Source organism: Physella acuta, unplaced genomic scaffold (assembly GCF_028476545.2).
Source record: "Physella acuta isolate Inbredline_101_S28 unplaced genomic scaffold, ASM2847654v3 ptg000866l, whole genome shotgun sequence".
NCBI classification, from domain to species: domain Eukaryota; kingdom Metazoa; phylum Mollusca; class Gastropoda; family Physidae; genus Physella; species Physella acuta.
This window is the reverse complement of record NW_026732383.1, coordinates 147,325-174,528: the sequence shown is the minus strand read 5'-3', so window position 1 is coordinate 174,528 and position 27,204 is coordinate 147,325. Positions and strand designations below refer to the sequence as shown.

The 27,204-nt window shown below is 33.4% G+C and overlaps 1 protein-coding gene across 1 annotated transcript; it reads right to left on the bottom strand.

Annotated features, from left to right (window-relative positions):
- Nucleotides 1-120: 120 nt before the first annotated feature.
- On the bottom strand, nt 121-25,683 carry LOC131952325 (uncharacterized). The gene is made up of 34 exons (XM_059314942.1): nt 25,581-25,683; nt 24,627-24,836; nt 22,023-22,156; nt 20,060-20,168; nt 19,033-19,223; nt 17,231-17,353; nt 16,477-16,588; nt 15,777-15,952; nt 15,259-15,363; nt 14,680-14,763; nt 14,095-14,218; nt 13,585-13,746; nt 12,850-13,009; nt 12,257-12,324; nt 11,796-11,908; nt 11,340-11,382; nt 10,756-10,856; nt 10,302-10,401; nt 9,719-9,891; nt 9,411-9,524; nt 8,763-8,843; nt 8,205-8,331; nt 7,952-8,125; nt 7,212-7,421; nt 6,510-6,616; nt 6,161-6,218; nt 5,833-5,945; nt 4,827-4,959; nt 4,328-4,567; nt 1,765-2,016; nt 1,453-1,503; nt 1,045-1,158; nt 883-933; nt 121-586 (listed from the first exon to the last, which is right to left on the bottom strand). The coding sequence occupies exons 1-34, from the start codon at nt 25,681-25,683 to the stop codon at nt 468-470; spliced, it is 4,335 nt and encodes a 1,444-aa protein (XP_059170925.1). The 3' UTR covers nt 121-467.
- Between the last annotated feature and the right edge of the window lie 1,521 nt (nt 25,684-27,204).

Genomic DNA, 27,204 nt, shown 5'->3' with positions numbered 1-27,204 from the left:
AATCATTTTAATATATCTGTTTAAATTCAACAACATATGTAGAGCTGAAAAACTGTTGTATGTTAGACAATATATAAAGTAATTATATATAGTTGTAACAAGTAAATTTCCTTTCAACAATGTTTATTTTATTAAAAGAAGAGTTGTCTACATAATTGTAAGTTCATTACAATATCTCTATTTTAAAAATACATTTCATGACCAGTGTTTTATATTTCACCGCATTCAGATATTTTATTCTGAAAAGGCAATCGTGATAAATACATACATAGCACCAATTTGATATTTAAAAAACAACAAATTTAGAAATTTGAACCATGATAAGTTTAAGTCTCATAGTAAAGACCTTTAATAAATCTTTAACTTCAAAGAATTAAACAATTCAATGATAGTATCACAAAAGCAACATATTTCAAGGAAATCTTTTATCAGTAAAATCACCATCACATTAAAGTCTGAGATCATCACTATGTTTCTCTCAAAAGGTTGGGCACTGATGTATGGAATTTGTAGTATAAAAATGATGCCAGACCTCCAACAAGTAGTCCTAAAACTAAAGTCCCAAAGGCTATACCAATTCTGACACCTGCAATATAATTCAAATTAACAGATGATTTATTGTGTTTGTAATTAATATATTATGTGAAATATGAACCATGTAAGATAATTTAATCCAGTACAAAAATAACAAGGGCAGCATTTAATACTTAGTTGCTCTACTGTGTGACTAAATTCATTTATGATTACAAAAAAGGTTAATTTTGGAATGTTAAGTTTCACCAACCAGTACCCATCTTTGAAGATTAACATTTTTTACTAATAACTTGAACCACTTCAAAGAAAACAATTGAGATTTTATTATATAAATGAAAATTTACTCACTTGTGTCTGTTGCTGAACTAGAGGATGAGTGTAGACATGATTTGGTGTTCTCTACAAAAAGATACAGTTCATACAATTTTTAAAATAAAGTGGATTAAAAATATGAACTTGTTTAGACAGCAAAACAATATTCATGTTCATCATAAAATGTGACTTTCTTACCTTGAATAATAAGGTTTCTGGAGATCTTATTTGTTGCCATGTTAGACACTGTTGATTGTGTAGTACCAGGTGAGGTAGTGGTTGAAATGGGTTTAGATAATACTGATGAGCTTGCTATAATATTTTAAATGAAATATATATATATATATATATATATATATATATATATATATATATATATATATATATATATATATATATATATATATATATATATATATATATATATATATATATACATATATACATATATATACATATATACATATATATATATACATATATATACATATATATATATACTTATATATATATATCTGGAAAGTAATAGGTATTACTCTTTCCAGATAGTAAATAGTAATTTACTATAGGTAAAAGTAAGAAGGAAAAAAAATTTACTTATATTACCAGTTACATCACTGACAAAAGGATTGATCAGAGGCATCTGATTATTAATTTCTGAAAAATTTAAAGTTTTAATTCTGACACATACTTATTTTCCCCAAATCTCTATATTTATACATCCTTTCTGATATTACCCACACCAAAAAAGTTTTTTTTTTAAATTCAATAAACAAATAAAACAGTATTTTTAAAAAATTTCATTAAAAATCATTTGATTAAAAAATATTCTTTTTTAATTTAATTACAAAACCTTGTCAATTTTTAACGTTTTGTCTTAAGTACGATTGCTATTATGAAACATAAATATCTACTAACTGGTGTATAGCGTGCACTGTATGTCATCCAGAATGACCACAGACTTGTTGACTGTTGGGTCAAGTCTGGACAGGGTACACTTCTGGACACCCCGCTCATAGTTGCACACAGTGAAACTAGCACAGGCTGGCTGACCTTCACCTGTGGAGCAGAGGTCAGCACACTCTGTGACCCTGGTCACATCAGCCAATGATCCATCCGGGTCATCAATCGTTTTCTGTTGTCTTTCTACATAGTCATATAAATGGTTGCCTGAAGAGGAACAAGTAGGGTGACACCTAAGATTTTAAACTTCATTTTTGCTCAACTACATTAGTTACCTTTAATTTTATACCAATTTTAATTATCAATATTAATCAGTAACCTAGAAAATGATTTTTAAAAAAAAATGGTTGTTTTTAAATGGCTAGGATGATATGGTGGGTTAGTTTTTAAGGAGTGTTGTTGTGACGGCTGGCAAAATGGGCGGGATTAGTTGGTTCCATCAAGTTATATTTTAAATTTAAAGGTTTTTTAACCCTTATGAATTATTTAAATCAATGTTATTAAAAATGGACAAGACAGCTGATAATGTGTCCACACTTTTGATGGTTTAAGGCAGGGGTCGGCAACCTGCGGCTCGCGAGCCGCATGCGGCTCTTTTGATGTCAGGATGCGGCTCTTCTGCTCCATGCACAAATACTCTTAAAAATATTGTTCTGCAACATTCGGCGATGAACGATATAATAATAAATATAAACAATAAACACTCGCCATTCTGTTAGAATATTTAGTTACTTCCTATTTCAATGTACGTCCTATTAAATTGTCCATCCCACATCGAAATATTCAACTTCATGGTTGATATTACAAAGAAACTAAAAGAGCTAAATGTAAAACTTGCTTGAAAAAGTTGATTGTTTCGAAAAAAAAAACTTTTTTGTTGAAGTCACAGAGAGCGATAAATTACTTAATTTTGATAAATTTGAAAAAAAAATATCATGATGAAACCAATGCTACTTTAAACAGGAATTACTTAGGCATTCCAATAAACAAAATGAAGGATGGATTCCTGAGTGATCTGAGCAATCCGAAACAAATGCAAGTACTTTGACATACATAGTAGATCGTCTTATCACAAAAGCATTGAGCCAATTGGAATGGATGCTGGTTCGCTTCAATGAAATGGCTGGATTTGAAAGCCAAACATTTCACGGAACTCAAGAGAAAGTTAGAAGATCTGGAGGTCCAGAAAAACATGCATGTTTCGCTGCACAACTGGACAGCTCTAACTTAAATGCCTCGAGTTTAGGCACTATTATGTGACGCATGAAATATTCTCCAAAGATACTACAATGAGGTAAAGAAGTTAGTATTTGGAGTGCTGACGATCTTCGGGTCACTATATTAATGCGAGCAGGCGTTTTCTTGCATGAATAAAATAAAAAGTAAAGAAGCCAACCAGCATTTCCTCCGGGCATTTCCGCCCCCCCCCCCCCCCAAGGTCAAACTATAATTGTAAATATTATTCAATAATTATTGTCATATAATTTGATAACTGATTTGATTATTCTAGCAGAGCTAGTTAAAATACCTTAATATGTTTTGTGCTAATAAAATATTATTGTGCGAATAAATATTATTTCATATTAAAAGCTATTTATATTAAATTATATATATATACATATATATATATATATATATATATATATATATATATATATATATATATATATATATATATATTCCTAATAAAATATCATAATATTGAAACAAAAATGGCGGCTCTTTAAAAACTGGGAAATTTTGTAAATTGCGACTTTTGGCTCTTCCCTCTGAAAAGGTTGCCGACCCCTGGTTTAAGGACTAGTCAAAGTATTTTTATTTTTATTTTTATTATTAAATTAAAAAAAAAGTATTTTAAAACATTGCCTTTTTTGCAATACTATATAAGAGATAAAAAAATAAATTTTTGGTAGTGAAGATAATAATTTACTAAAGTTTTACATAATTTGTTTTTGTTAACTTTTATATCCAATTTTTTAAAAATATTGTCACTACATCTCTTAAATAAATTCTGTGTATTGTTTTGTTTCATCTTTAGATGTTTTAACTAAACAAGTCTCGTATGTTTGATGAATAGGCCTACAAAATCATTTTTTATCTGAATATTTTATTTTTTTCCCTTTATGTGCAGTTACCTCCCTTAATGCACAGTTATACAAAGGAGCACTCCTAATTCTTTTGGTTTTGTGAGTAACCAACATATCTTTTATATTTTAGAGTATCAAAAGAAACAAATATTTAAAAATTATGCCTCATTACAATATACAAAGGTTGTAGTTTCTAGTGTTAGATGGGTTTGGCTTCAAATTATATTCTTTTGAAATATTTTACAAATGACAAGCCAAAAAGTACTTTGTTTTGATAGTTTTCTAAGAGTTTCATAACATATATCTTCACAAAATTTGGTTGTAACTTAAAAATAAAGATTTGATTTAAATGATTGAAGCTGTAAACAGTAATAGAGCACATATGCCTCCAGTGAACTGCTAGCTACAGAGTACATAACATTCGTACTCACGTGAATAATGTGTACACCCAGAAGAGTTCATCACATCTTTTGGCTTTGTTTGTATCAGGTGTGTCTTCCTGATTTTACAAGTCCCATCATAACAAATTTCAAAAGATTCACATTGGAAGTTCAAGTTGCTCGTACATTCTCGTGCACAGGATTCATCAGTACGGACATTTGATAACACTTTGTCTGCCACTGTTGTAAATACTTCACCTGGGTACTTAGTATAGTCTTTGGTGTAGAGCTCTTTGTTTTAAAAGGTATAATAAAAATAAAAGAATAATTTTGTTTAAATTTAGCAGCTGTAAATTATTTAAATTACTTAACAAAGGAGATGAAGATGATGTTATGAAGTTTAGATAGAGAACTTAAATTAAAAAATTTTTTTTTTTTATATTATGGTTTGAAGCTCATGACATTTATACTATTTTTCTTTATTTTTATTATTTATGACTGAATTTATTTTATTATAAATTATTTTTTGAAATATTACAAAGTTACCCACTTGCATAAATGTTGACGTTTTTTGTTTTATTATAAACTGATCCATCACGTTTTTGGTCTGGGTAACCACTACTCAGGCGACACCTTTCAGTAGTGAAGCTAAACTCAAATGATGCACAGTCAAACACATTTTCCTTTATATAAAAACAACAATGTATTCAACAACAGCTTTAACATCTTACTTGTACAGACATTAAATATTAAAGAAACCAGTTAGTTGACAGATCATGTGAGCACAAACAAATAGACTCTACATTTCAAAGAGAATACCTGAAGATAGATTGAGTCTTATAACAGTTTTGAGGTAATATATGTAACCCATGATTCCCAGTCACTTAATCACCAATACTTAATCCCTTAGACTTTTAATCCCAGGGAAGTTATTCCTCAGCCACGAATCTCTACCCTAACCAACACTACATAATGCTTTATAAAGGATTAAGTGACAAGGGCTTCAGAGTTTCTTCCAGGCATCTCTTCAGGGGGGTAGAGCCCCCCCCGAAGAAAGTCTAAGGCCCCCCCTGAAAATTTCAAGTGCCCCCCCCCCCTGGAGAAGAAAGTCTGGAAGAAACACTGTAGGGCTTAAGTGCCTAGGGATTAAATGACTAGGGGATTATGTAAAAAAAGTAAAGTTTCCCTTTCAAACCTGACGGTCTATGGGGCAAGTGAAGTAGAGTTCACTTGTTTCTGTGACCTCGGCATATGAAGAGATAGTGTGGTCAGCATTATGCCCAGCCGCCTTTACTTTCCGTAACGTGAGTTAGATACCCATCTGAGTTGGGTGGACTCAGGGACGGTCTACTGACTTGAACCCGGATTTGAACTCAAGACTTATGGGTTAGCAGTCCAGCTCTCTACCGCTAGACCACTCCGTCCCCTAGGGGATTATGTGTCAAAGATTAATTTTCAGGGATTAAGTTCTGGGGATAAAGTGACCAGACACTGTAACCCATATAGGGTAGAAATAACAGTTTAGACAGATCACCTGAAGACATATAAAGATATACCTGAAGACACATGTAAGCACAGTCAGTCACGCTGAGTCCTGTGAAGGTCTCATTAACCAGCCAATCACTGTACACACTGTCAGTATAGGTGACAAACTTTTGTAGCACACTGTCTGTTGAATAAAGAACAAAGTAAACATAAATAAAGATAGACTATACATCTTAACTGTATTAGCCTATTTATAGGCAAGTTGATGATGAATAGCCTTACCCTCTATCAGAGAATTGTCTTTAAAAAATATAAATATGAAATGAACAAAGAATTAATTCAATAATTTTGATCTATTTTTAAAAATATGATGAGAAAAAAAAAACTGGATGAATTAACTTAACTCCTGCAGAGTCAGGGTCACTTGGGATAAAGAGATCATCTCTGATATCTGTAGCTAAAAAAGTTTGAGTTGTGTTCTGAAATTAAGTAAAATAAACGACAATATTATAATCTTAGGGAAAAATTGTGAACAATTTAATACTTCCTTATTACAGATTTAAAAAAAAACAGTAGAAATGTATGCATAAAACTATTTTTATTTACTTGGGATAAATTTCAACTTCTTTAACTTTACCAAAATAAGACAATTAAAAAAAAACAGTTTAAATTATTTTTTAGAGAAAAGTTATAATTAGATAAGTTTGAAAAAAATCAGAAACAATGTAATAACTGTAGCTAAACTTACATCCAAAAGAGTGACTTTGATCTTAAACTGGCCATTATAGACATTATTTGAAATTATATTGTATATAGCAGTGATATCAAGAGAGGGGAAAATATTATCGTCTGATCCTGCAGAAGAAAAAATAACATTAGTGTAAATGATTTTGTGTTGAATATCTCAAAATGTTAAAAATGAAAACAAAAATCTATCATATTGTTTGACTTTAATTTGAAAGAGCTTTAAAACTCATCTAAGATATACTTTATAACTCAAATGCTTCTTTATTTTTAATGATAGCTTACTGCCTAACTGGTATACTGTGTATAAACACAGTTAACGTACTAGCATAATGCCTACAGACACCTTTGATTTACTGGTATAATGTGTACAGACACAGTTGATTTACTGGTGTACTGTGTACAGACACAGTTGACTTGCCGGTATAATGTGTACAGAAACATTTGATTTACTTGTATGTGTACATACACATTTGATTTACTGGTATAATGTGTACAGACACAGTTGACTTACTGGTGTACTGTGTTCAGACACAGTTGACTTACTGGTATAGTGTGTACAAACACAGTAGACTTACTGGTATAGTGTGTACAAACACAGTTGACTTACTGGTATAGTGTGTACAAACACAGTTGACTTACTGGTATAGTGTGTACAAACACAGTTGACTTACTGGTATAGTGTGTACAAACACAGTTGACTTACTGGTGTAATGTGTACAGTTGCTGTTAGGATGTGCTGTCTGGGCATCAGGTTTGGCACCATCATACAGGCAGAATGTACCTGTAGGATCAACACACCAATCAAAACTGCGACATTGCGACATGGTCCCGACACACATGGCTGCACAGTCTTCTGGCCTCTCGTTGGTGATGGGAGGGTTGGGCTGGAGACTGGGGCCAGGTTCAAACAAGGCTGAATTAGAAGGACATGAGTGCTTCAAAACAAAACAAAAGAAACAAAAGAAATACTTCACTAAATGAAAAACTTGTTTTAATTGATAAAATATACTTGAGATTTTCATTTTGAATATTTTATAAAAAAATTTGTGTTAAAGCTTTTTTGGTAAACAATACTTGAGATTTTAATTTTGAATATTGTATCAAAAATTTAGTCTTAAAGCTTTTTTCGTACAGCCAGATATAAGTGATCTCTCTTTCTATTGCTGAGTGTATGTGTGTGCATGCTTGTCTTTGTTAGAGTTGAATTCATAAATTTATACTATTATTTTGAAGATCAAAATAAGTTTTTTACTTATGATTATACTACTAAAAATTGGCTATCTGTAGACTTTTAGAAGTTATATTTTTACTTGCAATATAATGATTTGAATAATAATAATTTTAAATATGTAAAGAACATTTGTCAATCCATAAATAGATTTTAAAAATATCTAACAAATGTAATGATGAAAAAAAAATTCAATGATATTTTGTTTAACCAACCAATAGGTGTAATAGTTCCTAATGCTGTCACCTTTAGATACACACTGGTCTCGTCGTAGGTCAGCGAGATTTGCTGGAACTGGAGTCTGGAAATATTGGTCAGGAGGGCTAACAGGTTGACAGACGAGTTGATGAAACTGTTGGCAGCCTGATCAAGCACTGGATGGTAGCTCTCTACAAGATGGAGATTACAATTGATAAGTTGGAGGAAAAGCTTAGATTGTTTCCCCTACTCTCAGTGTGTTTTACTTACGGTTTTTGAAGATAATTATAAATGTGTGCTTCTGTTGAGGGTCGTAACATAAGGATGTGTCGAAGTAACTGATTGGATGGAATTGGTCAGCAAAGTCAAAGAAGTTGAAGGTCAAGGAAGTTTGGGCCTGGTGTGCATTAATACCAAAATAATTAAATTCGTTTGTGTTTATTATTTGAAGTATAACAAAAGTGTATAAAATGCAGTTAATATTTTTAAATGAATGCAACAGTTTGAACAATTTGACTAATGCAGTAGACATTATGCAGAAGTGATGGTGCACCTGTTTCTACTTTTCTACCAAAGCTTTTGTATCCCTAAAGTATAAACATTTTTGTTGTCTATTTCAATGTCCTTGTCATTTTTTTTTATTTCCTTAAATGACACAAGTCTTTATCTTTATTTAAATATTTTACTAGTAATTATTCTTTTATCTCAAAGATGTGAGCCATTCATGTATATATATTTCATTTATGTTCAAAATTCTGATTAAAAATAGAACCAAATCTAAGTTTTGAAAAAAAGTCATTAATTAATAACCACTAAATGAATACTCACAGATTTATCTTCAACCTGCAGCATTACTGGCTTGTTATGTGTACTATCTGTTCCATCAGGCACAACATAATCCCAGCCATCCTTGAATTGAAATTATTTCATGATGTATTATGTGAATAGGTTTATTATAAAAATATATTTTCTTAAAGCCAAAACCAGTGTCATCTTGTCCATATGCACAAAAAAATTGGTCATGTTAGCCTTGGGGTTTGGTTTCATTTGATTTAAAAAGCAAAAGTTTAGAAAATTGTGTTTGGTCTTTTTATAGTTGGAATTATTATTTTTTAATATTGTTCTATACTTTTCTTAAAACTTTTAAAAACTTTATTACAGAAACAGATTAGATGATATCACTGTTTTAATTTAGTAAACTGATTTTGTTAAGTTCTACTTTTTACATGAAACATTTTCTGCAAATTATTACTATTGCTGCAATACAAAGGCTATAAAAATATCAATAGCAAAACTTAATACTAAAAAACATTATGACCAAAAAAAAAAATAATAAAATAGAGAATGGCACAAAAATTAATTAACATCTTAGTTATCAAATACCAGAGAACAACATACATTTTTTTAAAAATGTATCACTTATAGTTTTTTGAGATTACATTAAAAATATTTGGCTTATTACAAAAAATTACTAACTGACTGAAAGTAGTATCTAAAAATGCTTTCTTGTGAACTCATGTTGTAAGCCTCCAAATTAAAATCTGTCCTTGTTGATTCAAACAAATCACATAATATCCCACGAACATTTTTCTGATAAAGAAAAAGTAAATATTTAGATCTCAAAATCTAAATTTGTTAGAAAAATTCACAACATACATAAATTATATGACTTGTAATTGAACTTATGATTTTAGAGTCATTATGTTATATTTAATACAAATTTAAGATCCATGTTTTTAAGATTTTATATAAAAACAATGACCAAGAACTATGAGTATTGAAACCTGGCCATAATATCTGTAGGAATCATCTAAATACAGTAAACTTTGAGGTGACTTCATAAATAGGATCAAGCTGCCATCTTGTTGAGGTTTGCCACTGACAATGTCAAATGCGTTCAGACTAATAGGTGAAATGTCGCAGGTTTCTTGTTGTCTATCAATCTTATAGGACACACCTGCAATATAGAATAGGATGTGGTGAAGTGTTTTAGTACAAATTACATGATAAAGATATTTAACTGTCAGTGCTTGAGATAATTCCATTATAATCATGTTTAATTTATAAGTCTATTGTGTATCATATTCGACAGGAATAATTGCTCTTCTACTGCAAGTTAAGAAACACTCTGCTAGGGCAGTAAGTAAATTTGATAATTTTGACAATGCTATCATTGACAGGCTATCTACCATAAGTTTGTATGTGATCATGTATGGGTCTTTATAATTAGATTTAATTCATAAGTCTATTGTGTACCATATTCCACAGGAATAATTACTCTTCTACTGCAAGCTAAGAAACACTCTGCTAAGGCAGTATTTTAAATTTGATAATTTTGACAATGCTATCACTGACAGACAATCTTACCATATTTGAAGTCATGTATGTATGTGATCATGTATGGGTCTTGACTGGCAGGGTTTCTAGTATCATACCTGACTAGATCAGACACACCATCATACCATACCTGGTTAGTAAAAACACTTTTAAAAATTATCTCCCCTAGATATATACACATTTTAATTAGCTCGCATTTCTTAAGAAATTTTACAATTTGTAAAGAAATTAAGTTTAAAGGATATTCACTCTATTCTGGATTTATCTTGTATTTAAGAAAATTATATATGTTCATAATGATTTAAATTTCAATTGTCATTTTCAATAATTAAAAGTTACAATATTGGAATTAAAATTGGATTTATATTATGTCATATAAATTTAAAAAAAAACACTTAACACAACATGTAAATATAAAAGGAATTATGAAAATAAAATGAGTATAGTTCTTTTTTTTTCTTAAAACTACTTGTCAAATGCTTACAAAAGTCTCAGAAACTTTATTAAATTTTGACATCACAGTCTCTATCCTGTTTGAGAACTGAAGGGGTAATGATGGTAAGGGCTTTGATCCTATTGGCTTGCCTGTCAGGTAAAGTATTACAATCAAACACTGCATGCATATAACCAATGTTATAACTATCAATAAAACAAAGCAGATACATAACTACTGGTAGAACTATCAATAACAAATCTATGTTTAACCAGTGGTATAACTAGCAATCAAACTCTGCAAGTACAGAATCAATGTTGTTAGCTATAATCTAGCCTAAGCGGTGCTGATTTAAAAAATAATAATTTCCCTCAAGAAATAATTGTGAACAAGTAATTAACTATTTACATAGCCTTGATTTTTTTTTTGGGGCACAAAATCAATTTAAAAAATCATGGGTATTTTAAGTCTTAAAAATGATGATATAATTATTGAGTACATTTAAGTATTGTATATATATATATATAAATATATATATATATATATATATATATATATATATATATATATATATATATATATATATGTGTGTGTGTGTATATATGTATATATGTATGTATACATACATATATTACCTGATAGAATCTCGACACTAATTGCTGTATATGAGCTAATTTTCTGCAAAAGAAAATAACATCTGCATTAATGTTATAAATTTGGTTATTTTATATTAATTTGGTGTGTGTGTTGATGTCAGCCATGGATGACAGACAAAAATTACTTTTTTTTTTTTTTTTTTTTGTAGAATGACAATAAACTCTATTGTTGAGATTGTATAGCAGACTTAAAGTGTTATTTTCAGACCTCAATCGGACCTCTAATATAGGTTAAAGTTTATGACCAGGGTTTTTTAATATTGATTTCAAAGTTATTCCAGTGATTAGATCATTGTGAAGTATAATCAGAGAGAGCTATTTGTTCTATGTAGCTTATTCCAATAAAGAAAAAATAATTTTCAATTGAACAAAATATATATGTGTATAATTCTAAAGAGGAACATAAAATTACATCAGAGCTTAGTATGAGCTTACATTCTGATCATCAGGAATATCAACTGTAAATTTTTTCCCATGAACTGCCTGTTCTAAAGTAGAGTAAGCCACGCTGACTGTTGGCTCTTTGATTGCATTTCCTGCTATAGGACCTGTGACCAAATATTGGAAGTGATATTAGAATGCTTAGACATGGATGTTGGAAGTTCTAATTTTACACAGCATTATAGTAATTTTATTGCAGAATGCGAAACAAAATGTTTGTTGTTCAAGAATGGAAAATTAAAACATATTGATAATTTTTGCATGCTAATCACGGATTACATGATTTATTAAGCTAAAAATAGAATGAGGATGTGCAAGGTCTTAATTCAAGAATTATTTTAAAAGCATATATTAAAAGTGTCAAAATTAGATACTGAGTGTATATCAAGGTGTATAAAAATATATCCAAAAATGGCAGTTAAAGAAAGAAATATTTTAAAAGTCGTTTAACATACGCGTGCTAAAAACACATTCAGTGGCATTTGCAATCAAAGGTGTTGTGGGTAAATGGTCCTTCAACAGCCTGGTTAACCATGGAAGAAAAGTTACTCTTTTTTTTCTGAATGTTTATCAATTCCAACATAATACGTCAAAGAATAAAAGATAAAATCAATTGTTAAAAAAATAATTAGAATATTAGAACTAACAGATTATAGAAATTGTAAATATATGTAGTTAAAGAGATTTTAAAAATTCAGAGTTCACATGTTGAAATACTGAAATATCTGTCCTTAATTGTATGAGTTATTTGCCAGAGTTGAATTAATCCTAAAAGGTATACATTTCTTACAAAATTATTTACATTAGAGCTGTTCAAGGGCATAGCAACACAAATTAGTGCCCAGTGTAGTTTACTAGTTTTGCTATCACAACTTTTATAATTTATTGCATACAACAATAAATTATAACCCAGATCTAAGCTAAGCTCTCTCCCTGCATTCCCAACCCAAGATTAACACTACACTACAATCTATTGGATTGTGGGACTGAAAATTGTAACCTAACTTAAAAATTATTTTAAACTAGGTTTCCATAGATTCATTCTTACCTGCAGGCATATCTATTATAAATGCAGTACTCAAAAGCATTACACTGGAACTCTTCATTGTTGACACATAAGTCAGCACAGTCCAAAGGTGAAGTCACCTGAAAGATGACTTTATCATCCTGGTGTTCAAAGGTTGATTTATCACTCTGCTGAAACTGGGCTAGGGAAGTTTTTAAAATATTAATACAAACCATGAAGAGTTGTAAAACTCAGTTTAGTAGTAGTTAAAGGAAGGTTAAATTTGCATTGTATGAGTGTATAATTACTTAGTATAAAGGATTGTACAACAGTAACTAACCATCAATGCTTTACATAATTAAAAACATTTTTTTTAATTCCAAGAAACCTTCTTCTTCTTCTACATCTTTGATTTTAATGATAGTGTGATTTCCTACAACATAATTAAGTATTGCGTGTCCATATGTTATGTGTCATATGGCCTGTTGACTCTGAATTTTCTTCCATAGCATTATTCCACCAAAGAACAATCTGCAAGGCGACAGTTGTTTGATTTTGGAGTTCTCTCTCCTAGATGGGTTGCTGTACCCGGGTAACGAGCCTCATCAGCCTGGGGGTTCGAACTCAGGATGTTTGGGTTAGCAATTATGCCTTCTCCCTACTACCCATGCCATTCCCTATCTACTTTTAATATTATGTATTTGTTTCATTATATAATATGCTTTCTATAACCAAGCACTAAAACAAAAACTAACAGAGATAACAGACTAAAGTCACCATAGTTCTGAGTGTCCAGTAACCAAAAACTGACGTAAACATTGTTGCCATCACTCTCTATGAAGATGCGGCTCAACCGTAGTGGACTGACATGCATCACTTCAGCCAGCTCATAGTAAACAATCTGTTTCCATTGTTCCATATTAGCAGGGTTAAAATCACCTTTCAAAATTTTTAAAATACATTTTTATTTATTTACAATTATTTTTTGTGTTATAAAATTACAATCATAAAAATAAAAGCAATTTGTTGTAGAAAAGACAATAAATAAAAATATATATCTCAGATATTTAACATGAGCGTTAAAATAACTGGTTAATTTCTAAGAATTTAAAATATTTTTCTTAAATTTGTAACTAAATAATGTTTTAAAAATTACTATATTAAATTCAAAAACAATTTAGTGTAGAAAAGTTGAACATTTCAACACCATTGTTTCAGTTACTTAACATTTAATTTACTTTTAATTTATTATGTTGTATGATTTTTTATTTTTATTTAATATCAAACCTGGAAAAGTCAGCTGGATTCTAATTCTGTTTTCATACTTTGAGCAAGGTGTAGCATCAAATATGTCAGCCATTATAAAATTTTCAGCAAAGTCAAAAAAATTATAGACCCTGGTGTAATCAACCTAAATAAATAATTTTGTCCCCAATTTTATTATACAGTATTTGCTCAAACCTACTTTTTTTAATAAAAGGGGAAAAAAAACACCTTAGTCAATTACTTCATCTTAGCTTGATTTAAAAACTAAGTTAATTAGCTGTTTTTTTTTTCTATGTCACTGGCCAATTTACTAAATATAGCATACATGGCAGAGGACCATAAAATGTATGTGATATACACACAATTATTTTATTGGAGGTTTAGTTTTTTAAAAGGATAGGCATTAAGTAATAAACAAGAAAAGGTAAAGGCCTAACAGTAAATAAAAGTAGATTAAGTTTTGAAATTCTAATAGTATTATCTAAACAATAACAACAAATAGTTTTTTTAAATAAAAATTTAAACAGAACTTAAAACATAATATATGATTCTTTACATTCTTTAAATAATTAGAAAAAATAAATTCTAAAGCTGAGAAATTTTTACCACTGGTGCATATACAACAAGTTGAACAGGGTAATCTCTGTTTGAAGTCTCAAGGCCATTCAATGGAACATCTTTCCAAGAATCCTGTTGATGATATCCTTTAGATTTAAAACACAACAACTAAAGCTTTTAACCCTCCACCATCCACTATATTTTAACAATAAATTTTGTTTCTATCTTATTATTCATTATTATTTTGTTGCTATTAATCGATTTGAATAGTTTTTCAATCCAGGTGTAACCAACTTTAATTAGGTCTATTTATTTAGTACCAGTTTCCCTAAACAAAATAATTATCTGTTATATACATATTTGCGCAATTTAAAGTAACTATTTAGGCTACCTGCAAGTTTTATAAACAATAATTTGTTGTATATTTTACTAGCTAAAAATATAAAACATGGCATAATTTTAAAAAAATTATTGAAGTAGGTTACTCAAAATACATATCGCATAAGTAGGGCATATAACAATAGCTTCCAAAGAATAACATAACTTTATGTGCTTGAATATTATTTATAATTACAATAGCCTAATTCAATAAGCATGAATAAAAAGGAAAATAATGATTGACCATACACTCAAAAAGTAAAATTCAAACTTGGCATCAACTTTTTGTCCATCCACCTTAAAGCCTGGTATAATGGCACTGAATGCATCACAGAGAAATCCTCTCACCATTTTCTGGGGAAGAACAACAATTAACATAATATAACCTTTCCTAATAGGCCAACAGCTATCTCATTTAAAATGTTATGATAACAACAATTAACATGTAACCTTTCCTTATAGGCCAACAGCTATCTCATTTAAAATGTTATGAGAATAACAATTCACATGTAGCCCTTCCTAATAGGTCAACAGCTATAACAATCAACATGTAGGCCTAACCCTTATTTAATGTTTTAGAGAAAGTTTCAAATGTAACAATTTACATATTTTGTATTTTATTTCATTACATTTTATAGCCAAGTTTAGCAATAATACAATTAAGTAATTTAAGTTGAATAATCAATACAAAAAGTATCAATACTATGGTTTACATGCTTTCTTTTAACAAAAAGGGATTCATTTTATAAAGATATTAAAATACAAACTTGACCAGCGTATTTGTAATTATCATTGAACTGGAAGAAGCTGCTTGGATCTCTGATGTCAACAACAATGGATTTATTATACTGAAATCTGGCAATGTCTTCCTTAGAATCTGCTGCGTTAAGGTCAATTGGAAAGCTGGAACAGCCTCCATTTTGATCCATTACATGGCGGACAGCTGGTAAAATTAAAGAATGTAAGAAATAAAACAATATAATTTTCTTTTCATTTATTGGTTCAAAGACCATATATAGCATACAGTCTTTTGTGATTATATTTTTTAAGGTGCCAGTTTTTTCCACCTTGTCAGGTCATTACAGCTCTGTCATTTGTTTTTGTTTTTAATTTTACCTAATTTATTTCTTTTGTCTTTTTTCGTATAGGACTTGTCTGTCTTAAGTATATTTTACTTAATAAACTGGAGGCTCTTTAAAAAACTAATCTCTTATATGGGATACACCTAATAAAAATATGGGAATTTATGGGCAATAGGTCTGGTAAGTAGCTCACCAACCAGTTCTATGGCTCATGCAGGTTTTATTGAGCCGTAAAATTGGTTTGTGATTTACTTACCAGCCCTATTATAAAAACGTTTAGCCAGAGACAAGTGGTAAGTAAAGTGTTAATGAAAGCAGTTTTCAAAAATTCCTGGTAAGTAAAGTGTTAATGCTACTGACACTAGAAGTTTTCAAGTTTTCCTACCAGTGTTAAAGTCATGGATCTCAGTAACTGGATCTTTGGTGTTGACATGAGGACCAGGGTTGGAAGTTCTAGAATCTTCTCTGACAAGCTTAGAATCCTGGTTGTACCAAATCTTTCAAGCAAAAAAAATGTTCAATAAGTTTAGTATTTTAAAAAAAAAAATAGGATTTATGCTTGTTCAATTAAGATACAAATGAAGATATTTAAAATATTATCAACAGCAAAGTAATAGTGTGGTTACATTTTAAAATCTAAAATGTGAGTTTTACAATCATAAACTTAGTTATTATTAGTTTATAATTAATAGTCTACATTTCTTCCAGCCTACTCTTAATCTTATTTTAAATCATATATTATTATATGTAGTTATGCCTAAGTAACATAATTTTGTACATAAAATCAGTAACATAATTTTCATTTTTTAAAAATGATGATAAAATTAATTATAACAATAATTTTGTTTTTATATCTGAACATTAGAATCTAGTGTTATTCATATTGACGATTTTTCAATACTATCTTATAATTATTATAATTAATATAATATATTCTACAGAGAATAAGTAGTTTTACTATAAAAAATTTTTTTAAAAGATATAGAGGAAAAATGAAATATGTATTTGCGCAACGTAGTTGCCTCAATGATAAATTCAGACAGTGCACAAGTCCTCAATAATAAATTCAGACAGTGCACAATGTTGATATCAAATTTTGTAACTTGAGATTTTTTGTTTATCAAGGGGAGTGAACTCACGGAGTAGTGTGTCACCAAACTACTTCCTGGATGAATGATCTCAGCCCTATACGTGAACACCCCTGGAAATTTTGGCAGCGTTCTGGTGTTGGTTCTGTTGACACAGATTACCTCTTCTGGTACCTAATGAAGGAAACATGGTTAATTAAGTGAAACTTAATTAGACAAAATAACAGACTTTATGTGTGGTTATAAGGATGTCCAGTTGTCTTAACTTTCTCTTATAAACCCTTGTTTTAGTTGGATTCAAACCCAGACCTACTGGTTTATTGATGACATGCCACACGAATCAGCCCATAATATACAAATATAGTGGTATAAGGGACTTGCGAGGGGACGGCGGTAGAGTTAGATTGCACACCAGAAAGTCTTGAGTTCGAATCCGTCAGGAGTCAGTAGAACGTCCCTGAGTTTATTCAGCTCTGGTGGGTATCTAACGCACGTTAGGGAGGGAACAGGACATTATCCCCCCTTCCCAGTCAATTACCCCCCCCCCCCCCGGACATCCCCCATCATTAGCCCCCAGGAGTAATTACCCCCCCCCCCCCCTGTCAATTACCCCCGCCCAGTCAGTTCGACATTACCCCCCCCCCCCCCCGTCATAGCTTAAGGTTCAGCTAGGGTTAGAGCTGGGGTTTAAGTTTAGGCTAGGGTTTGGGCTAGGGTTTGGGTTAGGCTTAGGGTTAGGGTTAGGGTTGGTGTTAGGATCAAGGTTAGGCTTAAATCATTGTCTAGTTGGGTTAAGTTTTGGGTTTATTTTAGGGTGATGTGAATTCTTAGGTTTTTCGTCTTTATCTTTAGGTTAGGATTAAGGTAATATACTGGTATAGAGTTGGAGTTAGAATCAGGGTTATATCTTGGTGGATGGGAAGGAGGGGGGGGTAACTTGGGTTAACTTGCCCCATGGACCGTCATGTTCGAAAAGGGAAATTTACCAGGGACCTGCGAAAAGGGAAATTTACCAGAGACCTGCGAGTTACTGACCAAGTACTCAGGCCTGATAGGGAAAACAATGACCGGTTGAGTCCAAATGCTAGGCCTGTTTATTAGGGTCGTGAGCCCGTGTAGGGACAAGTCCGTGAGTGAATAACTCGAATGGGTTGGAAAAGGTTTTACTAGACCTTGTATCTGATCAGAGTTGTCTTGAATATGAACTAAACTTTCTTATATAACTGAGAGTTATATGGTCGTCCATCAACGATGTCACGTTAGTAGGAGAGAGAGGGAGTACGGATTTTTGTGACGCTTAGCCACTAGAGGCTTAGCGTCACCAATATAAATACACCAAACAAAATACATTTTGGTTATTTAAATTTTTGATGGGGTGGGGGGATTTTGATAGCATTTTTTATTTTTTTTATGTGCGGAATTAGTTCTTGTTGTGATATTGTGATGATCTAAGAACATTGCAGTGGTTAAGCCGATTGGGTAACTTAAAGTGTCACCCCTCCCCTCCCCTCCCCCCTCCAATAATTGAGCCTTTTCGGTTTGGTGTCACCCCTCTCTCACAGTTATTTTGTTATTTTAGCTGGGTAAAAAATTGCTTTGACAGTCAGTTTTATGATTTTTTTTTGTCACGGTGTCTACCCCTAAATGGAGTCACCCGGTGAGGACCGCACCCCACACCCACGTTTTGATGCCAATGTTTAAGCGTATAGAAACGATGTGTGAGTGTGTGTACGTGCATGAGCGTATGAGTGGAGAGGATGTAACATCATTTATCTACGACCCCCCCCGCCCTCCTTCCCTATAATAAAACAATAAAGTGACCGTGACCTTTCGTGACCTTTCACCAGACCTACCTGGAACACTAACCAATCGTCCCCAACTGTAGGCTGGAAATTGATGAACTGGTAAACATGGTGAAAATACCAGCCGGTAGATGGCGCTGGTGGTGAGGTGGGCGTGGCAGTGAGTGGCAGCAAGGACAGACCTTCAACTTCGAGTTTGAGCGGTGCCAGCAGTGTGGCAGACGGCATGGACCAGCCAGGACCTGAGATCATGGCGTACAATAATTACGACCAGGTGTAAATTACACGGATCATTAATGCTAGACAGTGGCGTAACAAGGGGAGGGCGGGGTGGGGCGGCTGCCCCAGGCGCCGACCCTAAAGGAGTGACAAAATGAGTTTTTAAAAATACTTTAAAAGCTGATTTTAAGCTGAAGTTTTGAATTATACACAATCTAAGTTACGAAAATAAACTACTACAAGGCTTTGCACGCTGATTTAACTGTTTTCTATATCGATTTTGTTGCGCCGAAATTGAAAACGTTACGAGTAAGAAGCGCCACAAATTTTTCCAACTTGAGGGGGGGGGGGGGGCGCTTTTGCACAAACAGGAATAACTATTTATAGAAATGGAAGGAATGGGTCAAAATTGATATTCCGCCCCCGGGCGCCGGAAAGGGTCGCCACGCCTCTGATGCCAGATCAGTGTATTAATTACTACCTGAGTACATTAATTACTACTATAATGTAGAGTTATCCCCAGTGTGTAGCCTATTTATTACCCCAAATCTAATAATAGAAGCCACTGAATGTAGTTTTACCACCAAAACTTAAAATTATCACTATACTGTTTTAAATACTACCGAATGTACAATAATTACCACTATACTCTTTTAATTACCACCAAAACTATCAATTACCACTATGCTGAATTGTTTATTATCACTATTTAAAACAACTACCAGAGTGTATTATTTAGCACCAAAATCTATAGTCAGAACTACCATCAGTTCTATAACAAAACTTTTGTACAGACTCTTAATATTAAGTCGAAAGTAAAACAAAGAAACACATCTCTTTAAAAAAAAAAACAACTCACGGCTAAAATAATAGGTGACCTTGACCTTGCCTCTGGCGTTAGGTGAGTCGATGCACCCTGCCCAGACATTTGCTGGGACGCCCCGGGCTGTACGGGTGCCAACGTATACCTGCCAAGCCAATAGTGGAGCATGCAGTCTAGTCTATGTAATATTTCTTTTGTTTTTTTCTACCGGGAGGGGGGGGGGGGGGACGGGGGGATACGATGACTTGTAAATTAGTGTTATTGTAAGGTGGTGGAGGGTGATGGGTTTCTAGATAAAATCGTTACGGTAGAGGTAGTAATGGTGGCGACAGCTACCCGATTGTTTACATTCTGGTCAATGTGACCGAGGTGTAGAAGCCACGGTCAGCAAAAAAAGGGGACTTTTGGCATGTGGGAAATACAGAAGATGAATGAACAGCTTGAAAACATAAATAGACAGCTATAAAGCATGAATAATCAGCTATAAAACATGAACAAACAGAATATAAAACATAAATAGACTGCTATAATACATGAGTAAGCAGCCATAAAACAAGAATTAACAACTGCAGAACATGACACGGTAGTTCTTCCCCCTGATACGCAGCTACAAAACATGAATGAAGTTAACTTCCCTTTTGAACCTAACGACGGTCCATGGGCAAGTGAAGTAGAGTTCAATTGTTTTTGTGACCTTGGCATATGAAGGTCAGCACTCCGATAATTTTTTACCGCCCCCCCCCCCCGAACGAAATGAAACTTACATAATTTTTATAGAAAATATATACTTTTAACAGTGTCCGCCCCCCCCCCCCCCCCCCGAAGAAAGTTTACCGCCCCCCCCCCCCCCCCGAAAATTTCAAGTGCCCCCCCCCCCGGAGAAAAAAGTCTGGAAGAAACACTGATGCCCAGCCTCCTTTACTTTCCCTAAAGTGAGTTAGATACCCATCGGAGCTGGGTGGACTCAGGGACGTTCTACAGACTTGAACCCGAATTAGAACTCGAAAACTTCGAGTTAGCTATACCGCCGTTCTTACAAAACATAAATAAGCAGCTATAAAACATAAACGGACGAATAAACAGTTACAAAGCAAGAATAAACAACTGCAAAACATGAATAATTAGTAGACATCTACATAAAGCTTATTATTAAAAGCTTTATACAAATACCTACTAAATTATAAAAATAACTAAAGCAAAAAGAATAGCCAAATGTTTAATTATGTGTTTGTTAAATTAAGGAAAATTGTAGCATCATGTTTAAATTTAGTGTCCACAACTTTGTTTCTTGAAGAAGTGTACACAGTTTAAAAAAATTAAATTAATATCACCTTAAAGAATTTTTTAAAAAAGATTTTCAGTACAAGCAGTAGAATAACAACTTCTCTATTAAAATAAAAAAATCCACGGAGAAAGATGCGTTAAAACTATTGACTCATTCTCAACGTTTAAAAATGATATTTCTCTAGGATGACTTTGACTGTGAACAATTCATTCAAGGTTAGGGGTCATCCATAAATGACGTCACGCGCTTTTTTTTTACGATTTTTACCTTCGCCCTCCCTCCCGTCACACGTCGTCACAAAAATACAGCCCCCCCCCCCTAAAATGACGTCACACCCCAGCCTACAACTCCCCCCCCCCCTCAAAATTGCAGATGAATTTTTTTTAAAACATCGATATTTTTCTAAAATCTTCTGAACTCTGTTAAAATAGAGTCTTTTAATCAATTCCTAATACAATTTATTAAAACAGTTTTCTAAAACTGGAAATAACAACCAAAAATTCGTTTTCTAACATTGCTTTTTTATGATGCAAAAGTGTGACGTCGCACCAGCTGAACCCTCCCCCCCCCTACCCCTCATCACACACCGTCACAAAATTACGGAACCCCCCCCCCCTACGAGTGTGACGTCATTTATGGACGACCCCTTAGAACTGGTTATATTTCCTTCGTAAAAAAATAAATAAATAAATAAAGAGACATTGCCAAACTTACAATATTACTGTCAGCAGCGAATCTAAGGGCAGCAGCGCTACCAAACAAACGTTTCTTATCTGCCCCTGGTTGTATCGATCCAAATATGCTAGTCGATACTTCAGCTGACAAGTTTGTGACGAGGCACGATTTTGCTGCAGGATATAAAAAAATATTTAGAATGTTAAGATAGCAAAAGTACATTCATATTCCTGGCAATATTTTAAATACATTGTAGGGCGTCCAGTCAAATAACTGTCAGTCTATAAATAGCACATGTCATCGCCATAACTACAGGCACAGGCGTAGGCATAAGCATAGTCATAAGGGGGGGGGGGGGGGTCATCCATAAGTGACGTCACGCTTTTTGACGATTTTTACTCCCCCCCCCCCCTCTCCATCACACATCGTCACAAAAAGCCAGACCCCCCTAAAATGACGTCACACCTCAGCCTACAACCTACCTCAAAATTGCAGTTGAATTTTTATTGAAATATCGATATTTTTCTAAAAACTCTGTCAACATTGAGTATTTTAATAAATTCCTATTACAATTTATTAAAACCGTTTTCTAAAACGCGAAATAACGGCTAAAACTCGTTTTCTATCATTGCTTTTTTTAAAACTCAAAAGTGTGACGTCAAAGCATCTGAACTCCACCCCCCACCTATCACACACCGTCACAAAATAACGGACCCCCCCCCCTGCCCCCTTTGAGTGTGATGTCATTTACAGTGTTTCTTCCAGACTTTTTTTCTCCGGGGGGGCACTTGAAATCTTCGGGGGGGCGGTAAAACTTTCTTCGGGGGGGCGGACACTGTTAAAAGTATATATTTTCTATATAAAATATATAAATTTCATTTCGTTCGGGGGGGCGGTAAAAATTTTTCGGGGGGGGCTTCGCCCCCCCGAAGAGATGCCTGGAAGAAACTCTGGTCATTTATGGTCGACCCCTAACCATAGCCATAGACGTTGGCATAGGTATGGACACCACCACAAACAGCCTTTATATAAGTCATACCGTTGACGGACGGCGGACGGACGGGGGGGGGGGGGGGGGGGGGAAGAGAATACCGATCTTCTTTTTTTTAATCATTGAATTTCTTTCTTTATCGGAGGAATCAGCCAACAACACCAACGGCCTGGACGAACTGCTCGGCCGTCTCCAGATTTGTGCAAAAATATTCAAGATCAATGATTTTATTAAAAGAATTCTGACCAATTAATTTCAGTTAAATACATTTAGTCGAAAATATCCCACTTCCAAAAAATTTCTTTCATTGTACATTGTTATTAAATTTCAGACTCGCAGTTTTATATGGTAGGTGAAGTAGAGTTTATCTGTTTTCAGACCTCGGCAAATACGAAATAGTGAGATAAAATCTATGTCCAGCCGCCTTTGTTTTTTCTAACGAAAGATATATAGGGCTACCCATCTGTACTCGTGGATGTTATACAGACTATCATTTGGGATCCGAACTTGAGACTATTGGGATAGCAGTCGTAATCTCTACTCCCCCCCCCCCCCCCCCACCACCAAGCCATCTTACCGACATGAATCGGTTAGGTAATCAAGTAACTGATACAGAGAGAAGGCTCTTGTTTTTGATGACTAAAATGTTAATTTTACATAATAAAGGTTGGAGATAAATTAGCAATAGTCTAAAGTTTAACATTAATATTGGAGTTATGATAAGGGTTAGAGTTTAACCACATTTATTCGAAAAAACCTATGCAAAGCCACACACCCAACCCATATATATAAATATATATATATATATATATATATATATATATATATATATATATATATATATATATATATATATATATATGTGTGTGTGTGTGTGTGTTTGTGTGTGTGTTGTAAGTGCGTGTAATTATGAATATTCTGTAATATTGAAAATTATTTTAAATAGAATATCAATGCGTAATTGTAGCCTATTACTTCCCATTTGTAATCCACAAATAACAAAGGGATATAACCAATTTTCATCTTTCAAAGAATACAAGAAAATGTATTTGCGATAGACTAGAAAATTTAATGTTTTATTTATTTCGTTTAACGTGAGTTATAAAATTTTATAAGAGGTTTTGTCTTTTTGTCATAGTTAAAAAACATTTGAATTATCTAGCGAATAAAATCTAAATAGCGGGACAATAATTATGTAATATACAAATCGTGGCAAGATGTGTAGTTTTATATAATTAATGATTTTGTCTTCATGCCACTGAACTCTATGAAGAGTAATATTTATTTTGCTACGACGCTGCATTACAATCATCTTTGCTAGAATTACACTAATAAAAAAAAAGGAAAAATGTATTAAACTACTTTGAAACTTCCGGTGCGGACTTTAATCTCCGGGGGGGGGGGGGGGGGGGGGGGGGGAGACGTAGGTTTAAGTTTATATTTTCAATATAGATAATATAATTTTTTTTCTATTTCGTTGAGGGGATGGGGGAAGAAAGGGCGATGGGTGTGTTTCGGGAGGAAGCGCCCCCACCACCCCCTTTCAGATAAGATGCCTGAAAGAAACTCAGTACTGATGCGTCAACATTTGTCAGTTAATCAATCCGTTAGCCGTTAGGTGGATCTAAGAGGAAACAACTCCCGCCCCTTACCGTCCGGGTCGACTCGTAGAATCTCGTCTGTCGCGAACGAGAAAATCTCCTGGATCTTTTTGTGCTGGCGGTAAGTGAACACGACCCCTCGGTTGCTGGTGCCATCCAGGTACTCCTCCGTTACCATGGTGATGTTTTTCTCCTGTAGGGTAATCTCCACCTGCGCCTGATAGGATTGGATGCCGGCCATTACTGTAGGTAAAGGGGGCGCTGAAACAGAGAGATTCATTTACGGATTTATCTAATCAACGCAGGTTAAAAACTCGGAATAAATATACATATATCACCCCCAAAACATTAAATTCTAGCATTCGATTCGGTTTTAGGCGTAATGATCAGTGTTTCTTCCAGACTTTTTTTTCTGCGGGGGTGCACTTAAAATATTCGGGGGGGGGGGGGGGCGGACAACAATTGTGGTGGGGGGGGGGGGCGGACACTGTCAAAAGTATATATTTTCTATATAAATTCCAGTGCCCTCCGAAGAGATGCCTGGAAGAAACTCTGGTAATGATAATATGTACGCATATAGTAGCAGTAGATTTTATCTGTTTTTTTTTTTACTCGAGATACGAACAGCTTGTATTGTTAATGTAGTCTAGCCGCCTTTACTTTCTCCGATTTAGCCAGATATTTACAATAACTGTGTGTTTTACGGGTGGGGGGCTGGAGGCGCACTTAAATTTTCGAGGGTGAGGAGTGAAGCACAGGTTTTAAAAATATATTTTCTATATCATCATATATTTACATATTTTCCAATTTCAACCGGCGTGTGTGTAGGGGGGGGGGGGGAGAGAAATGGACGGTGGACTTTACTCAGGGGGAGGGAAGCGGGATAAAAAGATGCCTGAAAGAAACTCAAGTGGGCTCGCAGACAAGAATGACCTTAAAACAGCTAAGTTACTAGTAAAAGATTTCCATTGTGTTTAAGGAGAAGTAGAGTTTACGTGCGCTTACCATTAGGAAAAGCCGCGGGGACTGTACAGCTGAAGTCAACAGCCTGTCCAAAGTGTAACCACATCGCCACCACAGCCACAACCGTCCTCCCTAGAGATGGCATCTTGTAACTAAAATGTGGTAGAATTCATGAGTAGCCAAATTTTTCACTTAAGAGAGTTTTATATTTTTATTTTAAAGTGCTCGTATAAGCTTGAAATCATAATGGTTTTTATATTGGTTTTATTTTGTACCTTTTAGTTATTAGGAATATACAAATATAGTAAGTCGATATTAAAGATTTTAAAATATTAGTACCATATTTATTCTAGTCAGTCATGGCATCCTTAAAACTAAAGAGATACTAGCTTTAAAACATAACCAGTTGCTTGTGATCTTAACACTAGATAACAACCCTCGTCTTTTCCCCTTCTACGCGAGACAGCTGAGGTAGATTCATCCTTTTTTTAATGACTTCGACATAGGAGGGATGGTGCGGTCAATACTATGCCCAGAAGCCTTTATTTCCATAACGTGAGTCAGGTACCCGTTAGAGCTGGGTGGACTCCGTGACATCTTACAGACTCATGTCCGAGATCCAAACTGGAGACTTCGAGTTAGCAATCGTAAGCTCTATCTCCCGACCACGTCATGCATTCAACGAAAACACCAGTGAACACATCTCACCTCGGCCATCTGGCTGATGAAGTGACAGCTAGTACTTCATTGCGTTAGTCACCCTTTAGTAATGGACACCAGCGAGAAAAGTCTCAAAGGTATTTGAGAGGTGTATAAATTCATTTAAAAATCATGCACAGCGTAGTTACAATTAATATGGTTATAAAATCCTGCCTGTCTGGTTTTTTTCGGACTTTACTAAAGATTGGATGTATTTGATGTTTATAATATTTTCGGTAACTAAATAAAAATTTAAAAAAAAGCAAAAACAATTTGGTTTTCACGTGTAATGGCGACATAAACAATGGCATCCTGCTATTGGATAGGCCGACATTAATTTTATTGTACACATTGTAAGCTAAAAATAGAAAACTAAGTCATGGGGTTTTAAATTTGCATTGTTATTTAAAAACTTGATCTGCAAAGTTTTGTAAACAAATAGTTATCGATCACTAAGTTACTGTACAGCCAATCAATATTTGTTTTACGAAAGTGAAACATCCGGTTATAACTTAGGCTTGATGAAAATAAATAGAAATGTAGCCTTAAACTCAACAAATTATTTTCAAGTTCTCTGGATTTACAACTTTTATAGCATTTATTCTAAAAATATAAAATTTCTAAATTAATTTTAGGCTTAAGTTTTTTTTTTAATTTTTTTTTTTACGGTCTAAATCTAAAAAGCACGTTTTTATTCCATGTCAACAATACTATGGAAGGAATCTCGTCAACTCGCTTGTCTCCATTGAATATAGATCTAGAAATACGAGTTTATTTTTAAATGACTAACTTAATGTCTAATTTGGTTGAAAATTAAATATTTTTGCGTTGTTATTTGAAATTAATTTATCTGGAAAAAATTCGGTAGAAGTGGGAAGTAAAAATTAGGTTAAGTGATTTGATCACAAACACGCAAACGCGACAGGCAGATACACATTGTAACTTAATAAAAGATTGTGATAAAATA

Bases quoted from the DNA above. Each gene is read 5' to 3' on its own strand.
- LOC131952325 (XM_059314942.1), bottom strand. From the start codon at position 25,683: ATGCCATCTCTAGGGAGGACGGTTGTGGCTGTGGTGGCGATGTGGTTA. The intron at 9,525-9,718 runs GTTTCAATACTC...TTTCTTTATCAG, and splicing joins CCTACAGATATTATGGCCAG to AAAAATGTTCGTGGGATATT. The intron at 8,126-8,204 runs GTAAGTAAAACA...TCCATCTTGTAG, and splicing joins TATAATTATCTTCAAAAACC to AGAGCTACCATCCAGTGCTT.